At 44.8% G+C, this 21648-nt stretch overlaps 2 protein-coding genes across 2 annotated transcripts in view; both read right to left on the bottom strand.

Moving 5' to 3' along the window:
* Positions 1-21648, bottom strand: part of LOC309701485 (NACHT, LRR and PYD domains-containing protein 12-like) — a 1029495-nt gene that overhangs the window by 525677 nt on the left and 482170 nt on the right. The window lies entirely within an intron of this gene.
* LOC309700399 (ribonuclease inhibitor-like) lies at positions 6661-14954 on the bottom strand (the record flags this gene model as incomplete). The annotated part of the gene is made up of 6 exons (XM_082523918.1): positions 6661-6753; positions 6881-6932; positions 8384-8557; positions 9897-10076; positions 14089-14268; positions 14869-14954. The coding sequence occupies 6 exons, from the start codon at positions 14952-14954 to the stop codon at positions 6661-6663; spliced, it is 765 nt and encodes a 254-aa protein (XP_082380044.1).

Genomic DNA, 21648 nt, shown 5'->3' with positions numbered 1-21648 from the left:
ACGCATGCTGAGTTTGGACTAAGTGTACTTTTGTGTGAACTGTGGTCCATAGCAGATAATGAGCAGTTTAGGTCTCCCTCAAAGATGATATTGTGTGATGACATATTGGGGAGCCGCGCAAAGACATTAGTGAAAAATCTGTGATCGTCCCAATTAGAGGCGTAGATATTTGCTAAGATCAAATGAAAACCATAAACTATGTTTTCTGCACTTAAAATCCTGTAATTTTCTCATAAATCGACAGTGCGCCTTATGGATGAATTCTGGTTGTGCTTACTGACCTCGAACCGATTTTATGTGCTACACGGCGCTCAGAAACCTTTCAAAAGATGTTTCGGTACGACTTTGCTCAGCTACGAGGCCGCACCGCTTGATGGATTGTTGGAGCATTACAGCTACGAGGAGCCTTGCGGAGTGATACGTACTCTGCTTCAATGTAATATTACTGTATTGAGTGTGTATAAGGACCATAAATGGCACCTGTAAGAGACACGGTTACAAAGAGGGTTTCAAACTCCAGGCTGTCAGTCACGCAGTAGAACCTGGGAACAGAGCAGCTGCTTGTTATTATGCTCAGCGTCTGTTTACATTTTGACTGCACGATTGTGAGCTTTTTGTTATGCACAAACACAACATTGTTTTCTTTTATTTATGGAGCATTATTATTTAATAAATGCTGATCATTTATTCCTGAGTAATTGTTTCATGTACATCTACGCTGTATGTTAATAAATGTGCCTGTGTGAGATTTGGGACACAGCTTTGACTAAGAACTCTCTTTTTGTTCGTACTTTCTGGCTTTAAAAATATCGAGATATATATCGTATATCGCCATCCAGCTAAAGAATATCGAGATATGAACTTTGGGTCATATCGCCCAGTCGTAATATTGCAATAGGTTGTCCGTTAAACTCAAGCGGGGCTTGGGCCCTGGCACGGCGTAGCCACACAATCCTGGTAGTAGTGACGCTCGGCTATGACGGCGTGCGGGTTACCAGCTGGCTTTCTCAGGATAGGGCTCCTGTGTGAGCGGTCGACAATAACGTCTTTATCCATACCCAGCACTTCACGTAGTAGCACGGATACGGCCGTGGAGGAGCTCGAGTCCAGGCCCTCTGGGATCCCTATGATGTGGATGTTAGCTCTCCGCTTCCTGCCTTCATCACATTTATCCTTCAGGTCAGACAGCTCCTCCTTCATACTCTCTACTGTAGACTGCAGGGTGGTCACCTCATCGCTCCACATTGACAGCCCATCCTCAGCTTCTTTCACTGTAACCTTTACTCCATCAACTTCGCCGCACGTCGCCGCCATGCTGTTAGCGATCTCATTTCTCAGTCCTTGCACGTCAGCCCTTATATTGTCAAAATCTTCTTTCAATGCATTTCTGAGTTCTTCTTTTAACAGCGTACTAATGTCCTCTTTAATGGATTGAAGAAGCTCCAGTTTTAGAGCAGTAGGATCCACATCACGCGCGTCTGTTGAGTCTGCTCTTCAGCGGCCGTAGAGCTGGACGCTGCCCTTTGGCCATCATCGATACTCTCGCCCGAGATCGCACCGGGGCTAAAATATTCACCTGCTCAGCTGTTTTTGATCAGTTTGAGCCTGTGTGGTTTGATCAGGTGGAGGAACGATGTGATGCTATAGAGACATCATCTTGTCCAAATGATGTTGTTCCAACACGTGTTTAAAAAGATGTTAAAGGTTGTTGGTTCCGACATCTTAGCGATTTTTAACAGCAGTCTTAGTTCAGGTGTTGTACAGCCTGTACTAAAAACCTGATCTGGATCCTCTGTCCGCTCAAACTTCAGGCCTATTTCAAAGCTTCCCTTCCTGTCGAAGATTTTGTAAAAGATTATATTTGTTCAGCTGCAATCTGTTGTAAAGGTTTCAGTCTGGTTTTAAAGCTCTTCACAGCACTGAAACTGCCCTTTGGAAAGTTCTTAATGATCTTTTATCAGCCACTGATCAGGAGACTCAGCTGTGCTTTTGGATCTGACTGCTGCCTTGACCACAGCATCTTGACCTCACCATTGGAGCATGGCGGCATCAAGGGCGCTCTATTAGACTGGTTCAGCTCTTTTATTAAATCGCATCCAGATTCAACGACCTCCACCACACCTCTCACCCCCCTTTCCTCCTCCCTGAAACTCAGAATACACACTCAGGATGTGAGCCAACAGAAGCCCAGGAAAGCCCCCGGACCAGATGGCGTCTCACCCTCCTGCCTCAAAACCTGTGCTGAACAGCTTGCTCCCATCTTTACTCGCATCTTCAACAGATCCCTGGAGCTGTGTGAAGTTCCCTCCTGCTTCAAACGCTCCACCATCATCCCTGTTCCCAAGAAACCCACCATCACAGGACTGAATGACTACAGACCTGTCGCCTTGACGTCTGTGGTCATGAAATCCTTCGAACGACTGGTGTTAGCCCATCTGAAAGACATTACAGGCCACCAGCTGGACCCTCTGCAGTTTGCCTACCGGGCAAACAGGTCGGTGGATGATGCAGTGAACATGGGGCTGCATTACATCCTGTAACACCTTGACCGCCCGGGAACTTATGCCAGGGTCCTGTTTGTGGACTTTAGTTCGGCTTTTAACACCATTGTGCCTGAACTTCTTTCCTCCAAACTCTCCCAGCTCAGCGTGTCACCAGCTACCTGTCAGTGGATCACCAGCTTCCTGACAGACAGAAAGCAACAAGTGAGGCTGGGGGAGATCACCTCTGAAACCCGGTCCCTCAGTATTGGTGACCCTCAAGGATGTGTCCTCTCACCACTACGGTTCTCCCTCTACACTAACGACTGCACCTCCAAGAACTCGGCTGTCAAACTCCTAAAGTTTGCAGATGACACCACTGTCATTGGCCTCATTCAAGATGGTGATGAGTCTGCATACCGGCAGGAAGTTGAGTGGCTGGTACTCTGGTGCAGTCAGCACAATCTGGAGCTGAACACTCTTAAGACTGTAGAGATGACAGTGGACTTCAGGAGACATCCCTCAACTCTGCTCCCTCTCACCATATCAGACAGCCCTGTGTCAACTGTGAAGACCTTCAAGTTCCTGGGTACAACCATCTCCCAGGACCTGAAGTGGGAGACCAACATCAACGCCATCCTCAAAAAGACCCAGCAGACGATGTACTTCCTGAGACAACTGGGGAAGTACAGTCTTCCACAGGAGCTGCTGATCCAGTTCTACACTGCGGTCATTGAGTCTGTCCTGTGCTCCTCCATCACAGTCTGGTATGGAGCAGCCACTAAACAGGACAGGAGCAGACTGCAGCGGACTGTACGGGCAGCAGAAAGGATCATCGGCACGTCCCTGCCCTCCATCCAGGATCTGTACCTCTCAAGAACCAGGAAACGGGCAGGGAAAATCATCACAGACCCCTCACACCCTGCACACAGACTTTTTGATCTGCTGCCCTCTGGCAGACGGTACAGAAGCCTGCAGACCAGGACCACCCGACACAGGAACAGTTTCTTTCCCCTCGCCATCTCCCTTCTTAACCGTTGACCTGTCACACTGCTCCCACTGCCAGACTGCAGCTGCACCTTATGTACATTTTGTAGTATTCATTCCACCTCATTCATTTCTGTATTTTATGTATATACGTTTAGATTCGTTATTTACAGTTGGTTTACACAGCTTTGTGTATGTATGTGTAATGTGTATATATAGACATGTGTGTGTGTGTGTGTGTGTGTGTGTGTGTGTGTGTGTGTGTGTGTGATTTACATTGCTGTGCTTGAGAGCCACCATCTACCGGAACCAAATTCCCTGTATGTGTCTGCACATATACTTGGCCAATAAACACGATTCTGATTCTGATTATTACATTTGGGGCTTATATTTGACGGCAATGTGACCTTTGAAAAACAGCTGAGCTCAGTTGTACAGCGGTCTTTCTTCAAACTGAGCTTTTATCTAAGGTGAGATCATTTATATCTTTTAAAAACCTTGAACGGGCGATCCACGTTTTCATGACGTCCCAGCTGGATTATTGTAACTCCTTATATGTTGGAGTTAGTGGGACCTGCCTGGCAAGACTGCAGCTGGTCCAGAAAGCTGCAGCTCGTCTTCTGACACAAGCTCAAAGACATTTATCGTCCCAACAACCACATATACGCTGGTCCCTCGCTGTAACACAGTTCACCTTTGGCGGCCTCGCTGTTTCGCTGATCTTTTTTGTGCAATTTTGCATGCTTTTGTTTTTTACAGCGCATTGTGTTCTGCGTCCTGATTGGCTGTAGACCATTGTCAGCCAATCTCGTGCCGTGTCTCCTGTACAGTACAGAATGTGTTCAAATTTACAGCAGTGTGACTCTGCAGTGCTGCACTGTATGTTTGTACGTTTTGTCCCAACAAACAACAATGATGACGAGACGTTTTGCACCTGTGGTAGCAGCCAAAGGCAGAGGAAGATGCTGACCATCATAGTTTCAACAAGGAGGCAAAAAGGTTGTAACTGTCCACAACAAGAACATCGTAAGGATGGAGTCAGCTTTGGCTTTGTGGCTCAGTGACCGCAGGAAAAAGAACATCGTGCTGGACACCAACATTATCTGCAGAAAAACTCAAAAGCTTTATGAAACTTTACCTGACAGCGAGGAGCCCAGGCCATGGACGAGTGCTCCTCACACAGAAGCTCATTTAATGCCAGCAAAGGCTGATTTGACACGTTTCAGAAACACTTTGCTTTCACTCTTTAATAATGAACTTATTTTTCTATGAAGGTTTGAACTTTGTTTAAACAAGAGAGAAAAGTGTGAAAATGTTCATGCCTGTCTGAGAAAAGTGTAGAAAGTGTGCAGTGAGGGTTTAACTGCCTTAAAACTTCTATAATACTTGTAAAACATAAAGCTGCTACTTCATTCTGAGACTTATTTTTAGAACGTAACTCGATAAACGAGCGACCGCAGTAATGTATTGTGTTTATTTTGAAAACTCTCAACAGGATCTTCAGATTTATTTTGAAAGCTTTATCTGGAAAACACAAACACATAAGCAGGAAACAAAGAGCGTGATATGAAACGATAGACGTTTTCATATGGTCATCATATATACATCGTTCTATCGAACAGCCCCAGCTCCTGCTGTCAGTCTCTGTAAATCTGCTCTGAAAACACATTTGTATTCACTGGCTTTTAATACAGCATGAGAGTTATTTGATATTTGATGTGTGATATTAATATTAGGAGTTATTTTAATCGTTATTTTGGATTCTTGTACAGCACTGTGGTCAACGCTGCTGCTGTAATTAATGTGCTATAAACACATAAACAATCTGCAGTTAAACATCCAAAACTAAAGATGTGATCGCTGCCTTTAGAAAATGTGCTGATGCACAAGATATCAGCTCCATTAAGGTGGAATGTGGCCGTGTTAGAAACATGTTGGAAGAAGTTTGAAGCTGAAACTGTGAAGCTGAGAGTGAAAGAGCTCCAGCGTCTGTCACAGGAAACTTTCTTATTTCCACACTGATGAAAGCATCAAGCTTTGATTTCCTGCTGCTTTTATTGAGTCACAATGTGAAACTGAGCCACAGCTGAACCAGCATCCCTGTACAGCAGACACTTACAGCGCTTGGCTGCTTCCATTGGACCCTCTGCACAGAGCTTCAGTTTCCTCTTCTGGTCCCAAAGTGCAGAACAACAAGGTTTCAAACAGCTTCGTTCCAGCAGCATCAGCCACAGACATGCAGAGAGAATCCTTTGGTTGTGTTGTGTGTTTGCATATCTGCTGTGTTGCTTTGTGAGGATGGATCATCTCCTGCAGCTCCAGATAAACAAGCTGGACCTGAACCTGGTAGCTTCACTTAGAAGACACTTGTGACGGGAACGTGTGAGAAGTTTTGTGCAGACAAGTGTGGATTTAGAGTGTGGGACGAGCTCTCCACAGTCTTTGTGGAGATCCACATTCTGCATACTGCCTGTGAGAAGCTGCAGACATTTGTCCTCCAAATCCACTGAGCAGCTGCTCGTGGTGGTATTAGCTTCATGTGTGCGTGTTAGCATGAAGCCTCGGTCACACTCTGCTGTGGACACGTCACGGACAGCTGGACGCCTGATGGACGAGTCGTCCTTCCTGTTAAACTTCTTTGAGCATGAGAATAGCATAAGAAGCTCAGTGGACACTGTTCAGTGTTTTAACTCTCGCTTTCACTTCAGCTTCACCAACAACAGCACAAGCAGAGCAGCCCACTGCCTGCATGGCTGGGACAGCGCCCCCTGGCGACTGTAAACCACTACAACATGTAGACGGCCGTCTGCAGGCTGGATGTAGCACCACCGCAGAGACGTGCTGCAGCTCTGTTTAGTTACCCAGCTGACAGCAGAGGCTGTAGTTTACTGTTACCAACATGGAAAACTGAAGCTTCACCAGCTGGAGCTACAGAGCTGGAGAACAAAGGAGACTGAGAGGCCAGAATGATGTGGGAGGAAACATCAAGAGCCTGTTTGAAAGGAGACACATGTGGATGCTGTGCCAGTCTGTGGTCTGTCAGAAGTCAGCTGAGTCACACTGCAAGAAGCTGCAGAATCTCAGAGGAGGAGATTTGGAAGTGTTTGTGGGACAAACTGGACTCAAAGAAAGAAGATGTTTGTGAAGTCTTTGGTGGAGGTGAGCAGTGTGAAGCAGAACACATGCAGATGAATCAGGAGGTCAGCATCAGTGTCTCCTTGTGGTGGACGGTAAAAGAATCAGAGCCAACGCTCCCGTCCACCCTCGGCATGAAGCAGTGCTGTTTCTGAAACAGGAGGACAAGTCCAGAGAAGACAGAGGAAGCAAAGATGAGGGTGGGACAGGACAGCAGGACTTCCTTCACACCTGCAGCTCCATCACACTGCTGTAGGTCCACTTCATCACACATGTACCTGCAGCCTGTCTTCAAGTCCAGGAGTCACCTCCACACAGTGTAGAAGCCTCCTGTGCAGACCATGGAGTCCAGCCTCTGTCAGGGAAGTCGGCACTAAAGCCTGAAAGACTTCAATCTGTCTCTGCTCCACCCGAGAAAGACCAGCACCGTACTTGTTGTGCATTCAAGGAGGGAACATCAGCGCTGCATCGTGGGAACAACACCGCAGGAACAAAGACACAGCACGGCCGATGAAGGACGAGGACAAAGGAAAGGTGAGTGAGAAGACCCTGGTGGTGTGGACGGACCTGCAGGGGCTCCAAGACTGAGGAGCAGAGACGTCCATGTACCAGCTGAGGATGCTGCAGTGATCCATGGAGCTCGGTCCAATCTGAGGCCGTGTGAACTACGTGGACCACAGTTTCTTCACAGACTTCAGCCACGTGAACATCTGGAGATCCAACAGTGTACGAGCTGTGAGCCATCAGCTGTTTCTCTCATCAGCTGCTGTAATGAGAGCTGCTGGAATCATCTCGAGCAGCAGGAAATCACTGATGTTGTTTCTAACCAAAGATATGGGACTGAGCTCCGCTGAGCTCCTTCTACTTTCATCCAGATAGAAACTGCTACAGTCTGCTGATTATTGCTTTGCCTCCATCACACGAGCTCTTTATCCTGTTCTTCACTCTCATTGGTTCTTTGTCTGCTTGTTTTTACAACAGTAGTCTTCTGATTGGTCAAAGGAGACAATCAGCTGTGACTAAATGTAGCTCCTACAGCAGTGATGGGAATAACTACTGAAGCTAATCCAGTATCAAAGCTCAGGAATCAGCAGCTCCCACCTCGTTTTCTTTCAACAACTATTTTTAGCTGCTGTGTTTTTGTGTTTCTGCAGACCTCAGACATCCTGCTGCTCTGGACAACTTTTTCATTCTTTTGTATCATTATTTTGCTTTTCTTTTATTATTATGTTATATGTATTAATATGTGAAACACTTATTCTTTGTGTTTTTGCTTTGCTCCTGTCAAACTGCTTTAATAAAATCTGCTGCAGTCTAAACTGTGGACGTTCCCTTTTTAACCCTTTGTGAAACAATAAAGGTTTAAATCTGAGTATTCATCTATGTTAGTGTTTAATGGGTCTAATAGGTTGCTTTGGCCTTTCCCAGTAATATCTTCCCTTGCAGTCTGTGGTCCAGGCTTCTAAAACCATCCCAGGTTAACAAGAACTACAATCTAGAGGAGAGCTGCCATAACAGGTGTGACTGATGAGATCTGACCTGCAAGGTTACTCAGGTTTGTTTGTATCAGGACAAGCAGGGAAGCCGCCTGGACGTCAAAGTAGTTAGAGCTGGGCGAGTGTCCTCACCCACATCGGCTTCACAACTCTGCATCATCTACTGAGTAAGACTCAGAGCATCAGAGATTAGAAGGTCTACAAAGAGCTGAACCAGACTTCCTGTATAAAGGTTTTAGTTCCACAGATCGACAGTGTCAGCACAACTAAAACGTGGAGACTGACCTCAGAGTTTCAATTTGATGTTGTGGATTCTCCAGAAGAACACACAGCTGCTTCACTCCTGAATCCTGAAGATTGTTGGAGCTCAGGTCCACCTCTCTGGGATACGAAGGGTTGAGCTTCAGCACTGCTTCCAGATAATCACAGCTGATCTCTGACAAATCACAGCGCTCCAATCTGTATAGAGAATGAAAGATGTAAGTTTATTAGACAAAGTGCTTGAAATCATTCAGTGTTTCATCATCTGTTCAGAGCTGAAGAAGGTTCAGAATGTAGAAGTTTAGAAAATGGAAACTCCAAACAGCTGAAGCCAACAGGAAGCAGCTTCAAACAAACACAACAAGAGAAAAAACTCTGAATGTTTCACATTAAAGTCGTACATTTCTAACAAGAGTGTTTTAAAGACAGAGTCACTGATGATCATCTTCTGCCCAGTAAAACTTTGGTTTTCCACATGTGAGTGTTAATGATGCACAAAGACTGTGAGTGCAAAGAGGGAGCGAGGAGGATGACAGAGAGATGGTACAGGAGCATCAAGAACCCGGCGAGGAAATGAGCAGAAGGACTTTGGAGCCTGTTGGATTGAAGCTTTCACAGAGACGTGTTTGACTGGACACCACCAGGACAGACTTTTAATCCCAGGATTTGGATGAGCTTTCTGTCTTTATGGTCACAAATGATGCTGTAACTCTGTGAATGTCCTGGAACTGTCAGCAGTGTGGTTACGTCCTTTTGACCTGAGTTTCCACAGCTCTTATAACAGCAGTGTACATTCAGACTGAGACACGCTTCAGTCTGTATGGACCTGTTTCTGTAGCTGCCACCATCATTCTACATGTTTGTACATCAGCTTATCAAATCCTGTCTGCTGTCTTCATTTATTACTCTTCACCTGCTTCACTGTCACTGTGGGGGCGGAGCTGCCTGAGCCCCGCCCACACAGTGACAGCTCCTCTCTAGAGCTTAACTTCTGCTTCATCTCCGCCTCTTTTCTTCATCCTCCACTTCTCTTTTCTCTTCTTCAGTGTTCTGCAGCCACAGAGTCTCACAGCCGTTACCACACCCATACCTGAGCAGCTAGCATTACCCAGCATGCCGTGCAGCAGTGTCAGTTTGTAAATGTGCAAGAATTCCTGCTCCAAACTGTTTCACAGAGTGCTGAGTGCCGTGACCTTTGACCTGCTAAAGACAGTCAGCTGTGGATTATTCATTGTTGTGTCTGATACTTAGAACTGTGAGGAAGAAGCTACACAGTTAATCAGGGTCCCCTCTCTCTGAATCAGGAAAGGTGGGCAGGCCGCGTGTGGGCCGCGGGCCATACGTTGAGTATCACTGTTTGAAATGTGAACATTGTTCTGCTGCAGTCAATGGACTAAACCAGAGAAGAAGAAAACAGACTTTACCATGAAGATCCTCAGTGTGGATCAGTATAATATCAGCCTGATGTCTGCAGTTTAGTGTCAGCACAACTTTCACATCATATTCATCTCAGCACAACTAAAACATGCTGACTGACCTCAGAGTTTCAAATCGACATCGTGGATTATCCAGGAAATCACACAGATGCTTCACTCCTGTATCCTTCAGGTTGCTGTAGGTTCCACTCAGGTCCACCTCTGTGGGATACGAGGGGTTGGACTTCAGTGCTGCTGCCAGATAATCAAGGCCAATATCTGACAAACCACAGCTCTTCAATCTGTATAAAGAATGAAAGATGTAAGTTTATTAGACAAAGTGCTTGAAATCATTCAGTGTTTCATCATCTGTTCAGAGCTGAAGAAGGTTCAGAATGTAGAAGTTTAGAAAATGGAAACTCCAAACAGCTGAAGCCAACAGGAAGCAGCTTCAAACAAACACAACAAGAGAAAAAACTCTGAATGTTTCACATTAAAGTCGTACATTTCTCATAAAAACAGGACAAAGACTTGAAAAAGTCGTGTTTTTCCTTCCAGGAACCACATGGCTTCACTTTTAAAGGTGAAGTGTGACAGAAATGGACATATTTGAAGTCCAACACCTTTTTCCAGTCACATTATTAAAGCAGACAAACTACAAGCTCATTTTCATTCCAACAAGTCATCTTCTGACCTGGACTAACAACACTGGTCTCTATGTGCAGCTGGCTGTGAGACCAGTGCTCAGGGAGCGTCTACAAAGTGCAACACTGAAAGAACATCACACACTCATTTGCTTCCAGCACTTTCACACAAACATCTACTGTCATTATTCATGTTTGCAGTTCATGCTGTAACTCTGTGACTGTCCTGGAACTGTCAGCAGTATGGTTACGTCCTTTTGACCTGAGTTTCCACAGCTCTTATAACAGCAGTGTACATTCACCTGCAGGCACACGCTGCCTCTGCTTCAGCTCTGTTTATGAAGCACAAACTGCAGGAACCAAACTCAGACTGGCTCATTTCAATCATGTCTGCTTACAAAGACACTTTGAAACTCTTATCAGTATGTTTCCTGTCCTACTAGGACGGATCAAACTCTGGACCTTTGTTGTGGATCAGTGAAGGATGCTTAGAAATCCCTCCTGCTGCCTGAGCTTGAACATCATCAGCACTTTAACACTGAGCAGATGGACGTGGAAAAGGCCTTCTGTCTTTATCTGACTCAACTGTTTCCTTATGTGGGCTGAAGAAAACACCGTTGTAGACTGTATTTATATGAAACATGTATATTTAATGCATTTAATGTATTTGAACCATATTTAATGCATATTACAGGATGTAACAGCTGCATATGTGTCAACAACAATGGCTTTGATTTTGCCCCCTATGAACATTTCTGTAGCTCCGCCCCTGCAGCAAACGTGTGTGAGAGCAGCCACGGCCCGCTCCTCCATGGTTTCATTCACACTCATCTCATACTGAACACACACACTTTGTAGGAATCATCAGTACTTTGACTGTTTCTCAGGTTAGCTTCAGGTTAGCCATTTAGCATTTCTCCAGTCTGAGTCACAGAGCGTCACATGACGTGACAGAAGCTGATTGGTCAGCTGCAGTGATGGTGGTGGAGCAGCATTAATGATGATGCTGTAGAACAACAGGAACACGGGGATATCAGACTGTTAGTGGGTTTAGTCATTCCTGCTGCACTTTGTCCTTCTTATTGAAGTGACCTGCTGAGAGCTCACACTGTTCTCTGTAGAAATGATGTCAGTCTGACTCGTCACATGTTTGGAGGCGTGTTTGATGTTTGCTCTTCTGGAAACTCTCAGTATCAAATATGGAAGATGCAAAGGAGACACGCTTCAGGACCCGTTTCTACATGTTTGTACATCAGCTTATCAAATCCTGTCTGCTGTCTTCATTTATTGCTCTTCACCTGCTTCACTGTCACTGTGTGGGCGGAGCTGCCTGAGCCCCGCTGTTAGGTTTTGTATTGTTGATTGTCATTTATGCTTAGAAATATTTAACCATATATTCTTAGAGGTGTATAATCAATTGTGTACTGATAGGATGTGTGATCTTTAGCAGGCTGCAAAGGCTTGGTGTGTATTCCACACTGGAATGCACGCCTACATCCTGGGAGCATGGGAAGAGGTCGTACCTTGTTTTATTGTTTTATGGCAGGATAAACGTGGCTGTATCTGTTTTAGGCTAAGTGCCTTTTGTTTAGATGAACTGTTGGACTTCCAGACCAGCAGGTTTAGGGAAGTCATTTATGGGGTCACACTCTGACCCCCCCCCCCCACACACACACACACACACACACACACACACACACAGTATTCTTTGTTCACATGTATACCTATGTAGACGTCATATGTTAATGACCCTATGCATATTCATGTAACCACAATAAAAGGAGTGCTATGGGGAACGACACTTGGCTCCAGGCAGGTCTCCCTCATGCATAACTTTCTGCTTCTTCATTCAGATAAAACTGAGGTTATTGTACTCGGCCCTGAAAAGCTTAGAAATATGGTCTCTAAGCAGATTCTTACTCTGGATGGCATTACCTTGGCCTCCAGTAACGCTGTGAGGAACCTTGGAGTCATTTTTGACCAGGACATGTCCTTCAACGCACATATTAAACAAATATGTAAGACTGCTTTCTTCCATTTGTGCAACATTTCTAAAATTAGAAATATCCTGTCTCAGAGTGACGCTGAAAAACTAGTTCATGCATTTATTACTTCCAGGCTGGACGACTGTAATTCATTATTATCAGGATGTCCAAAAAACTCCCTGAAAAGCCTTCAACTGATCCAAAATGCTGCAGCAAGAGTCCTGACAGGGACTAGAAAGAGAGAGCATATTTCTCCTGTTTTGGCTTCCCTTCATTGGCTTCCTGTTAAATCCAGAATTGAATTCAAAATCCTGCTCCTCACATACAAGGTCTTAAATAATCAGGCCCCATCTTATCTTAATGACCTTGTAGTACCATATCACCCTATTAGAGCACTTCGCTCTCGCTCTGCAGGCCTACTTGTTGTTCCTAGAGTATTTAAAAGTAGAATGGGAGGCAGAGCCTTCAGTTTTCAGGCCCCTCTTCTGTGGAACCAGCTTCCAGTTCGGATTCGGGAGACAGACACTATCTCTACTTTTAAGATTAGGCTTCAAACTTTCCTTTTTGCTAAAGCATATAGTTAGGGCTGGACCAGGTGACCCTGAATCCTCCCTTAGTTATGCTGCAATAGACGTAGGCTGCCGGGGGACTCCCATGATGCATTGAGTTTTTCCTTTCCAGTCACCTTTCTCACTCACTATGTATTAATAGACCTCTCTGCATTAAATCATATCTGTTATTAACCTCTGTCTCTCTTCCACAGCATGTCTTCATCCTGTCTTCCTTCTCTCACCCCAACCAGCAGATGGCCCCGCCCCTCCCTGAGCCTGGTTCTGCCGGAGGTTTCTTCCTGTAAAAAGGGAGTTTTTCCTTCCCACTGTCGCCAAAGTGCTTGCTCATAGAGGGTCATATGATTGTTGGGTTTTTCTCTGTATCTATGAAGCGCCTTGAGACGACTTTTGTTGTGATTTGGCGCTATATAAATAAAATTGAATTGAATGAGTAACAAGAAGAACTTTGCCTACTTCGTGTCTTGCTTGCTGTGTAATTATATTGTCTTCAACGTTCCAGCGAATAGGTTCAAGCTACAAACCTATCACCCACCCACACAGACACATCTCCTCTCTGGAGCTAAACTTCTGCTTCATCTCCGCCTCTTTTCTTCATCCTCCAACTCTCTTTTCTCTTCTTCAGTGTTCTGCAGCCACAGAGCCTCACAGCCGTTAGCACGCCCATACCTGAGCAGCTAGCATTACCCAGCATGCCGTGCAGCAGTGTCAGTTTGTAAATGTGCAAGAATTCCTGCTCCAAACTGTTTCACAGAGTGCTGTGTGCTGTGACCTTTGACCTGCTAAAGACAGTCAGCTGTGGATTATTCATTGTTGTGTCTGATACTTAGAACTGTGAGGAAGAAGCTACACAGTTAATCAGGGTCCCCTCTCTCTGAATCAGGAAAGGTGGGCAGGCCGCGTGTGGGCCGCGGGCCATACGTTGAGTATCACTGTTTGAAATGTGAACATTGTTCTGCTGCAGTCAATGGACTAAACCAGAGAAGAAGAAAACAGACTTTACCATGAAGATCCTCAGTGTGGATCAGTATAATATCAGCCTGATGTCTGCAGTTTAGTGTCAGCACAACTTTCACATCATATTCATCTCAGCACAACTAAAACATGCTGACTGACCTCAGAGTTTCAAATCGACATCGTGGATTCTCCAGGAAACCACACAGATGCTTCACTCCTGAATCCTTCAGGTTGCTGTAGGTTCCACTCAGCTCCACCTCTGTGGGATACGAGGGGTTGGACTTCAGCGCTGCTGCCAGATAATCAAGGCCAATATCTGACAAACCACAGCCCTTCAATCTGTATAAAGAATGAAAGATGTAAGTTTATTAGACAAAGAGCTTGAAATCATTCAGTGTTTCATCATCTGTTCAGAGCTGAAGAAGGTTCAGAATGTAGAAGTTTAGAAAATGGAAACTCCAAACAGCTGAAGCCAACAGGAAGCAGCTTCAAACAAACACAACAAGAGAAAAAACTCTGAATGTTTCACATTAAAGTCGAACATTTCTAACAAGAGGGTTTTAAAGACAGCGTCACTGATGATCATCTTCTGCCCAGTAAAACTTTGGTTTTCCACATGTGAGTGTTAATGATGCACAAAGACTGTGAGTGCAAAGAGGGAGCGAGGAGGATGACAGAGAGATGGTACAGGAGCATCAAGAACCCGGCGAGGAAATGAGCAGAAGGACTTTGGAGCCTGTTGGATTGAAGCTTTCACAGAGACGTATTTGACTGGACACCACCAGGACAGACTTTTAATCCCAGCATTTGGATGAGCTTTCTGTCTTTATGTTCACAAATGATGCTGTAACTCTGTGACTGTCCTGGAACTGTCAGCAGTATGGTCACGTCCTTTTGACCTGAGTTTCCACAGCTCTTATAACAGCAGTGTACATTCACCTGCAGGCACACGCTGCCTCTGCTTCAGCTCTGTTTATGAAGCACAAACTGCAGGAACCAAACTCAGACTGGCTCATTTCAATCATGTCTGCTTACAAAGACACTTTGAAACTCTTATCAGTATGTTTCCTGTCCTACTAGGACGGATCAAACTCTGGACCTTTGTTGTGGATCAGTGAAGGATGCTTAGAAATCCCTCCTGCTGCCTGAGCTTGAACATCATCAGCACTTTAACACTGAGCAGATGGACGTGGAAAAGGCCTTCTGTCTTTATCTGACTCAACTGTTTCCTTATGTGGGCTGAAGAAAACACAGTTGTAGACTGTATTTATATGAAACATGTATATTTAATGCATTTAATGTATTTGAACCATATTTAATGCATATTACAGGATGTAACAGCTGCATATGTGTCAACAATAATGGCTTTGATTTTGCCCCCTATGAGCATTTCTGTAGCTCCGCCCCTGCAGCAAACGTTTGTGAGAGCAGCCACGGCCCGCTCCTCCATGGTTTCGTTCACACTCATCTCATACTGAACACACACACTTTGTAGGAATCATCAGTACTTTGACTGTTTCTCAGGTTAGCTTCAGGTTAGCCATTTAGCATTTCTCCAGTCTGAGTCACAGAGCGTCACATGACGTGACAGAAGCTGATTGGTCAGCTGCAGTGATGGTGGTGGAGCAGCATTAATGATGATGCTGTAGAACAACAGGAACACGGGGATATCAGACTGTTAGTGGGTTTAGTCATTCCTGCTGCACTTTGTCCTTCTTATTGAAGTGAGCTGCTGAGAGCTCACACTGTTCTCTGTAGAAATGATGTCAGTCTGACTCGTCACATGTTTGGAGGCGTGTTTGATGTTTGCTCTTCTGGAAACTCTCAGTATCAAATATGGAAGATGCAAAGGAGACACGCTTCAGTCTGTATGGACCCGTTTCTACATGTTTGTACATCAGCTTATCAAATCCTGTCTGCTGTCTTCATTTATTACTCTTCACCTGCTTCACTGTCACTGTGTGGGCGGAGCTGCCTGAGCCCCGCTGTTAGGTTTTGTATTGTTGATTGTCATTTATGCTTAGAAATATTTAACCATATATTCTTAGAGGTGTATAATCAATTGTGTACTGATAGGATGTGTGATCTTTAGCAGGCTGCAAAGGCTTGGTGTGTATTCCACACTGGAATGCACGCCTACATCCTGGGAGCATGGGAAGAGGTCGTACCTTGTTTTATTGTTTTATGGCAGGATAAACGTGGCTGTATCTGTTTTATGCTAAGTGCCTTTTGTTTAGATGAACTGTTGGACTTCCAGACCAGCAGGTTTAGGGAAGTCATTTATGGGGTCACACTCTGACCCCCCCCCCCCCCCCACACACAGTATTCTTTGTTCACATGTATACCTATGTAGACGTCATATGTTAATGACCCTATGCATATTCATGTAACCACAATAAAAGGAGTGCTATGGGGAACGACACTTGGCTCCAGGCAGGTCTCCCTCATGCATAACTTTCTGCTTCTTAATTCAGATCAAACTGAGGTTATTGTACTCGGCCCTGAAAAGCTTAGAAATATGGTCTCTAAGCAGATTCTTACTCTGGATGGCATTACCTTGGCCTCCAGTAACGCTGTGAGGAACCTTGGAGTCATTTTTGACCAGGACATGTCCTTCAACGCACATATTAAACAAATATGTAAGACTGCTTTCTTCCATTTGTGCAACATTTCTAAAATTAGAAATATCCTGTCTCAGAGTGACGCTGAAAAACTAGTTCATGCATTTATTACTTCCAGGCTGGATGACTGTAATTCATTATTATCAGGATGTCCAAAAAACTCCCTGAAAAGCCTTCAGCTAATCCAAAATGCTGCAGCAAGAGTCCTGACAGGGACTAGAAAGAGAGAGCAGATTTCTCCTGTTTTGGCTTCCCTTCATTGGCTTCCTGTTAAATCCAGAATTGAATTCAAAATCCTGCTCCTCACATACAAGGTCTTAAATAATCAGGCCCCATCTTATCTTAATGACCTTGTAGTACCATATCACCCTATTAGAGCACTTCGCTCTCGCTCTGCAGGCCTACTTGTTGTTCCTAGAGTATTTAAAAGTAGAATGGGAGGCAGAGCCTTCAGTTTTCAGGCCCCTCTTCTGTGGAACCAGCTTCCAGTTCGGATTCGGGAGACAGACACTATCTCTACTTTTAAGATTAGGCTTCAAACTTTCCTTTTTGCTAAAGCATATAGTTAGGGCTGGACCAGGTGACCCTGGATCCTCCCTTAGTTATGCTGCAATAGACGTAGGCTGCCGGGGGACTCCCATGATGCATTGAGTTTTTCCTTTCCAGTCACCTTTCTCACTCACTATGTATTAATAGACCTCTCTGCATTAAATCATATCTGTTATTAACCTCTGTCTCTCTTCCACAGCATGTCTTCATCCTGTCTTCCTTCTCTCACCCCAACCAGCAGATGGCCCCGCCCCTCCCTGAGCCTGGTTCTGCCGGAGGTTTCTTCCTGTAAAAAGGGAGTTTTTCCTTCCCACTGTCGCCAAAGTGCTTGCTCATAGAGGGTCATATGATTGTTGGGTTTTTCTCTGTATCTATGAAGCGCCTTGAGACGACTTTTGTTGTGATTTGGCGCTATATAAATAAAATTGAATTGAATTGAATGAGTAACAAGAAGAACTTTGCCTACTTCGTGTCTTGCTTGCTGTGTAATTATATTGTCTTCAACGTTCCAGCGAATAGGTTCAAGCTACAAACCTATCACCCACCCACACAGAAACATCTCCTCTCTGGAGCTAAACTTCTGCTTCATCTCCGCCTCTTTTCTTCATCCTCCAACTCTCTTTTCTCTTCTTCAGTGTTCTGCAGCCACAGAGCCTCACAGCCGTTAGCACGCCCATACCTGAGCAGCTAGCATTACCCAGCATGCCGTGCAGCAGTGTCAGTTTGTAAATGTGCAAGAATTCCTGCTCCAAACTGTTTCACAGAGTGCTGTGTGCTGTGACCTTTGACCTGCTAAAGACAGTCAGCTGTGGATTATTCATTGTTGTGTCTGATACTTAGAACTGTGAGGAAGAAGCTACACAGTTAATCAGGGTCCCCTCTCTCTGAATCAGGAAAGGTGGGCAGGCCGCGTGTGGGCCGCGGGCCATACGTTGAGTATCACTGTTTGAAATGTGAACATTGTTCTGCTGCAGTCAATGGACTAAACCAGAGAAGAAGAAAACAGACTTTACCATGAAGATCCTCAGTGTGGATCAGTATAATATCAGCCTGATGTCTGCAGTTTAGTGTCAGCACAACTTTCACATCATATTCATCTCAGCACAACTAAAACATGCTGACTGACCTCAGAGTTTCAAATCGACATCGTGGATTCTCCAGGAAACCACACAGATGCTTCACTCCTGAATCCTTCAGGTTGCTGTAGGTTCCACTCAGGTCCACCTCTGTGGGATACGAGGGGTTGGACTTCAGCGCTGCTGCCAGATAATCAAGGCCAATATCTGACAAACCACAGCCCTTCAATCTGTATAAAGAATGAAAGATGTAAGTTTATTAGACAAAGAGCTTGAAATCATTCAGTGTTTCATCATCTGTTCAGAGCTGAAGAAGGTTCAGAATGTAGAAGTTTAGAAAATGGAAACTCCAAACAGCTGAAGCCAACAGGAAGCAGCTTCAAACAAACACAACAAGAGAAAAAACTCTGAATGTTTCACATTAAAGTCGAACATTTCTAACAAGAGGGTTTTAAAGACAGCGTCACTGATGATCATCTTCTGCCCAGTAAAACTTTGGTTTTCCACATGTGAGTGTTAATGATGCACAAAGACTGTGAGTGCAAAGAGGGAGCGAGGAGGATGACAGAGAGATGGTACAGGAGCATCAAGAACCCGGCGAGGAAATGAGCAGAAGGACTTTGGAGCCTGTTGGATTGAAGCTTTCACAGAGACGTATTTGACTGGACACCACCAGGACAGACTTTTAATCCCAGCATTTGGATGAGCTTTCTGTCTTTATGTTCACAAATGATGCTGTAACTCTGTGACTGTCCTGGAACTGTCAGCAGTATGGTTACGTCCTTTTGACCTGAGTTTCCACAGCTCTTATAACAGCAGTGTACATTCACCTGCAGGCACACGCTGCCTCTGCTTCAGCTCTGTTTATGAAGCACAAACTGCAGGAACCAAACTCAGACTGGCTCATTTCAATCATGTCTGCTTACAAAGACACTTTGAAACTCTTATCAGTATGTTTCCTGTCCTACTAGGACGGATCAAACTCTGGACCTTTGTTGTGGATCAGTGAAGGATGCTTAGAAATCCCTCCTGCTGCCTGAGCTTGAACATCATCAGCACTTTAACACTGAGCAGATGGACGTGGAAAAGGCCTTCTGTCTTTATCTGACTCAACTGTTTCCTTATGTGGGCTGAAGAAAACACCGTTGTAGACTGTATTTATATGAAACATGTATATTTAATGCATTTAATGTATTTGAACCATATTTAATGCATATTACAGGATGTAACAGCTGCATATGTGTCAACAACAATGGCTTTGATTTTGCCCCCTATGAACATTTCTGTAGCTCCGCCCCTGCAGCAAACGTGTGTGAGAGCAGCCACGGCCCGCTCCTCCATGGTTTCATTCACACTCATCTCATACTGAACACACACACTTTGTAGGAATCATCAGTACTTTGACTGTTTCTCAGGTTAGCTTCAGGTTAGCCATTTAGCATTTCTCCAGTCTGAGTCACAGAGCGTCACATGACGTGACAGAAGCTGATTGGTCAGCTGCAGTGATGGTGGTGGAGCAGCATTAATGATGATGCTGTAGAACAACAGGAACACGGGGATATCAGACTGTTAGTGGGTTTAGTCATTCCTGCTGCACTTTGTCCTTCTTATTGAAGTGACCTGCTGAGAGCTCACACTGTTCTCTGTAGAAATGATGTCAGTCTGACTCGTCACATGTTTGGAGGCGTGTTTGATGTTTGCTCTTCTGGAAACTCTCAGTATCAAATATGGAAGATGCAAAGGAGACACGCTTCAGTCTGTATGGACCCGTTTCTACATGTTTGTACATCAGCTTATCAAATCCTGTCTGCTGTCTTCATTTATTGCTCTTCACCTGCTTCACTGTCACTGTGTGGGCGGAGCTGCCTGAGCCCCGCTGTTAGGTTTTGTATTGTTGATTGTCATTTATGCTTAGAAATATTTAACCATATATTCTTAGAGGTGTATAATCAATTGTGTACTGATAGGATGTGTGATCTTTAGCAGGCTGCAAAGGCTTGGTGTGTATTCCACACTGGAATGCACGCCTACATCCTGGGAGCATGGGAAGAGGTCGTACCTTGTTTTATTGTTTTATGGCAGGATAAACGTGGCTGTATCTGTTTTATGCTAAGTGCCTTTTGTTTAGATGAACTGTTGGACTTCCAGACCAGCAGGTTTAGGGAAGTCATTTATGGGGTCACACTCTGACCCCCCCCCCCCACACAGTATTCTTTGTTCACATGTATACCTATGTAGACGTCATATGTTAATGACCCTATGCATATTCATGTAACCACAATAAAAGGAGTGCTATGGGGAACGACACTTGGCTCCAGGCAGGTCTCCCTCATGCATAACTTTCTGCTTCTTAATTCAGATCAAACTGAGGTTATTGTACTCGGCCCTGAAAAGCTTAGAAATATGGTCTCTAAGCAGATTCTTACTCTGGATGGCATTACCTTGGCCTCCAGTAACGCTGTGAGGAACCTTGGAGTCATTTTTGACCAGGACATGTCCTTCAACGCACATATTAAACAAATATGTAAGACTGCTTTCTTCCATTTGTGCAACATTTCTAAAATTAGAAATATCCTGTCTCAGAGTGACGCTGAAAAACTAGTTCATGCATTTATTACTTCCAGGCTGGACGACTGTAATTCATTATTATCAGGATGTCCAAAAAACTCCCTGAAAAGCCTTCAGCTAATCCAAAATGCTGCAGCAAGAGTCCTGACAGGGACTAGAAAGAGAGAGCATATTTCTCCTGTTTTGGCTTCCCTTCATTGGCTTCCTGTTAAATCCAGAATTGAATTCAAAATCCTGCTCCTCACATACAAGGTCTTAAATAATCAGGCCCCATCTTATCTTAATGACCTTGTAGTACCATATCACCCTATTAGAGCACTTCGCTCTCGCTCTGCAGGCCTACTTGTTGTTCCTAGAGTATTTAAAAGTAGAATGGGAGGCAGAGCCTTCAGTTTTCAGGCCCCTCTTCTGTGGAACCAGCTTCCAGTTCGGATTCGGGAGACAGACACTATCTCTACTTTTAAGATTAGGCTTCAAACTTTCCTTTTTGCTAAAGCATATAGTTAGGGCTGGACCAGGTGACCCTGGATCCTCCCTTAGTTATGCTGCAATAGACGTAGGCTGCCGGGGGACTCCCATGATGCATTGAGTTTTTCCTTTCCAGTCACCTTTCTCACTCACTATGTATTAATAGACCTCTCTGCATTAAATCATATCTGTTATTAACCTCTGTCTCTCTTCCACAGCATGTCTTCATCCTGTCTTCCTTCTCTCACCCCAACCAGCAGATGGCCCCGCCCCTCCCTGAGCCTGGTTCTGCCGGAGGTTTCTTCCTGTAAAAAGGGAGTTTTTCCTTCCCACTGTCGCCAAAGTGCTTGCTCATAGAGGGTCATATGATTGTTGGGTTTTTCTCTGTATCTATGAAGCGCCTTGAGACGACTTTTGTTGTGATTTGGCGCTATATA

Source organism: Aulonocara stuartgranti (genome assembly GCF_965226115.1).
Source record: "Aulonocara stuartgranti genome assembly, chromosome: 23".
In the NCBI taxonomy this organism is placed as follows: domain Eukaryota; kingdom Metazoa; phylum Chordata; class Actinopteri; order Cichliformes; family Cichlidae; genus Aulonocara; species Aulonocara stuartgranti.
Note: the sequence above shows the minus strand (reverse complement) of the source record. Positions and strands in the feature narration are given on the sequence as shown.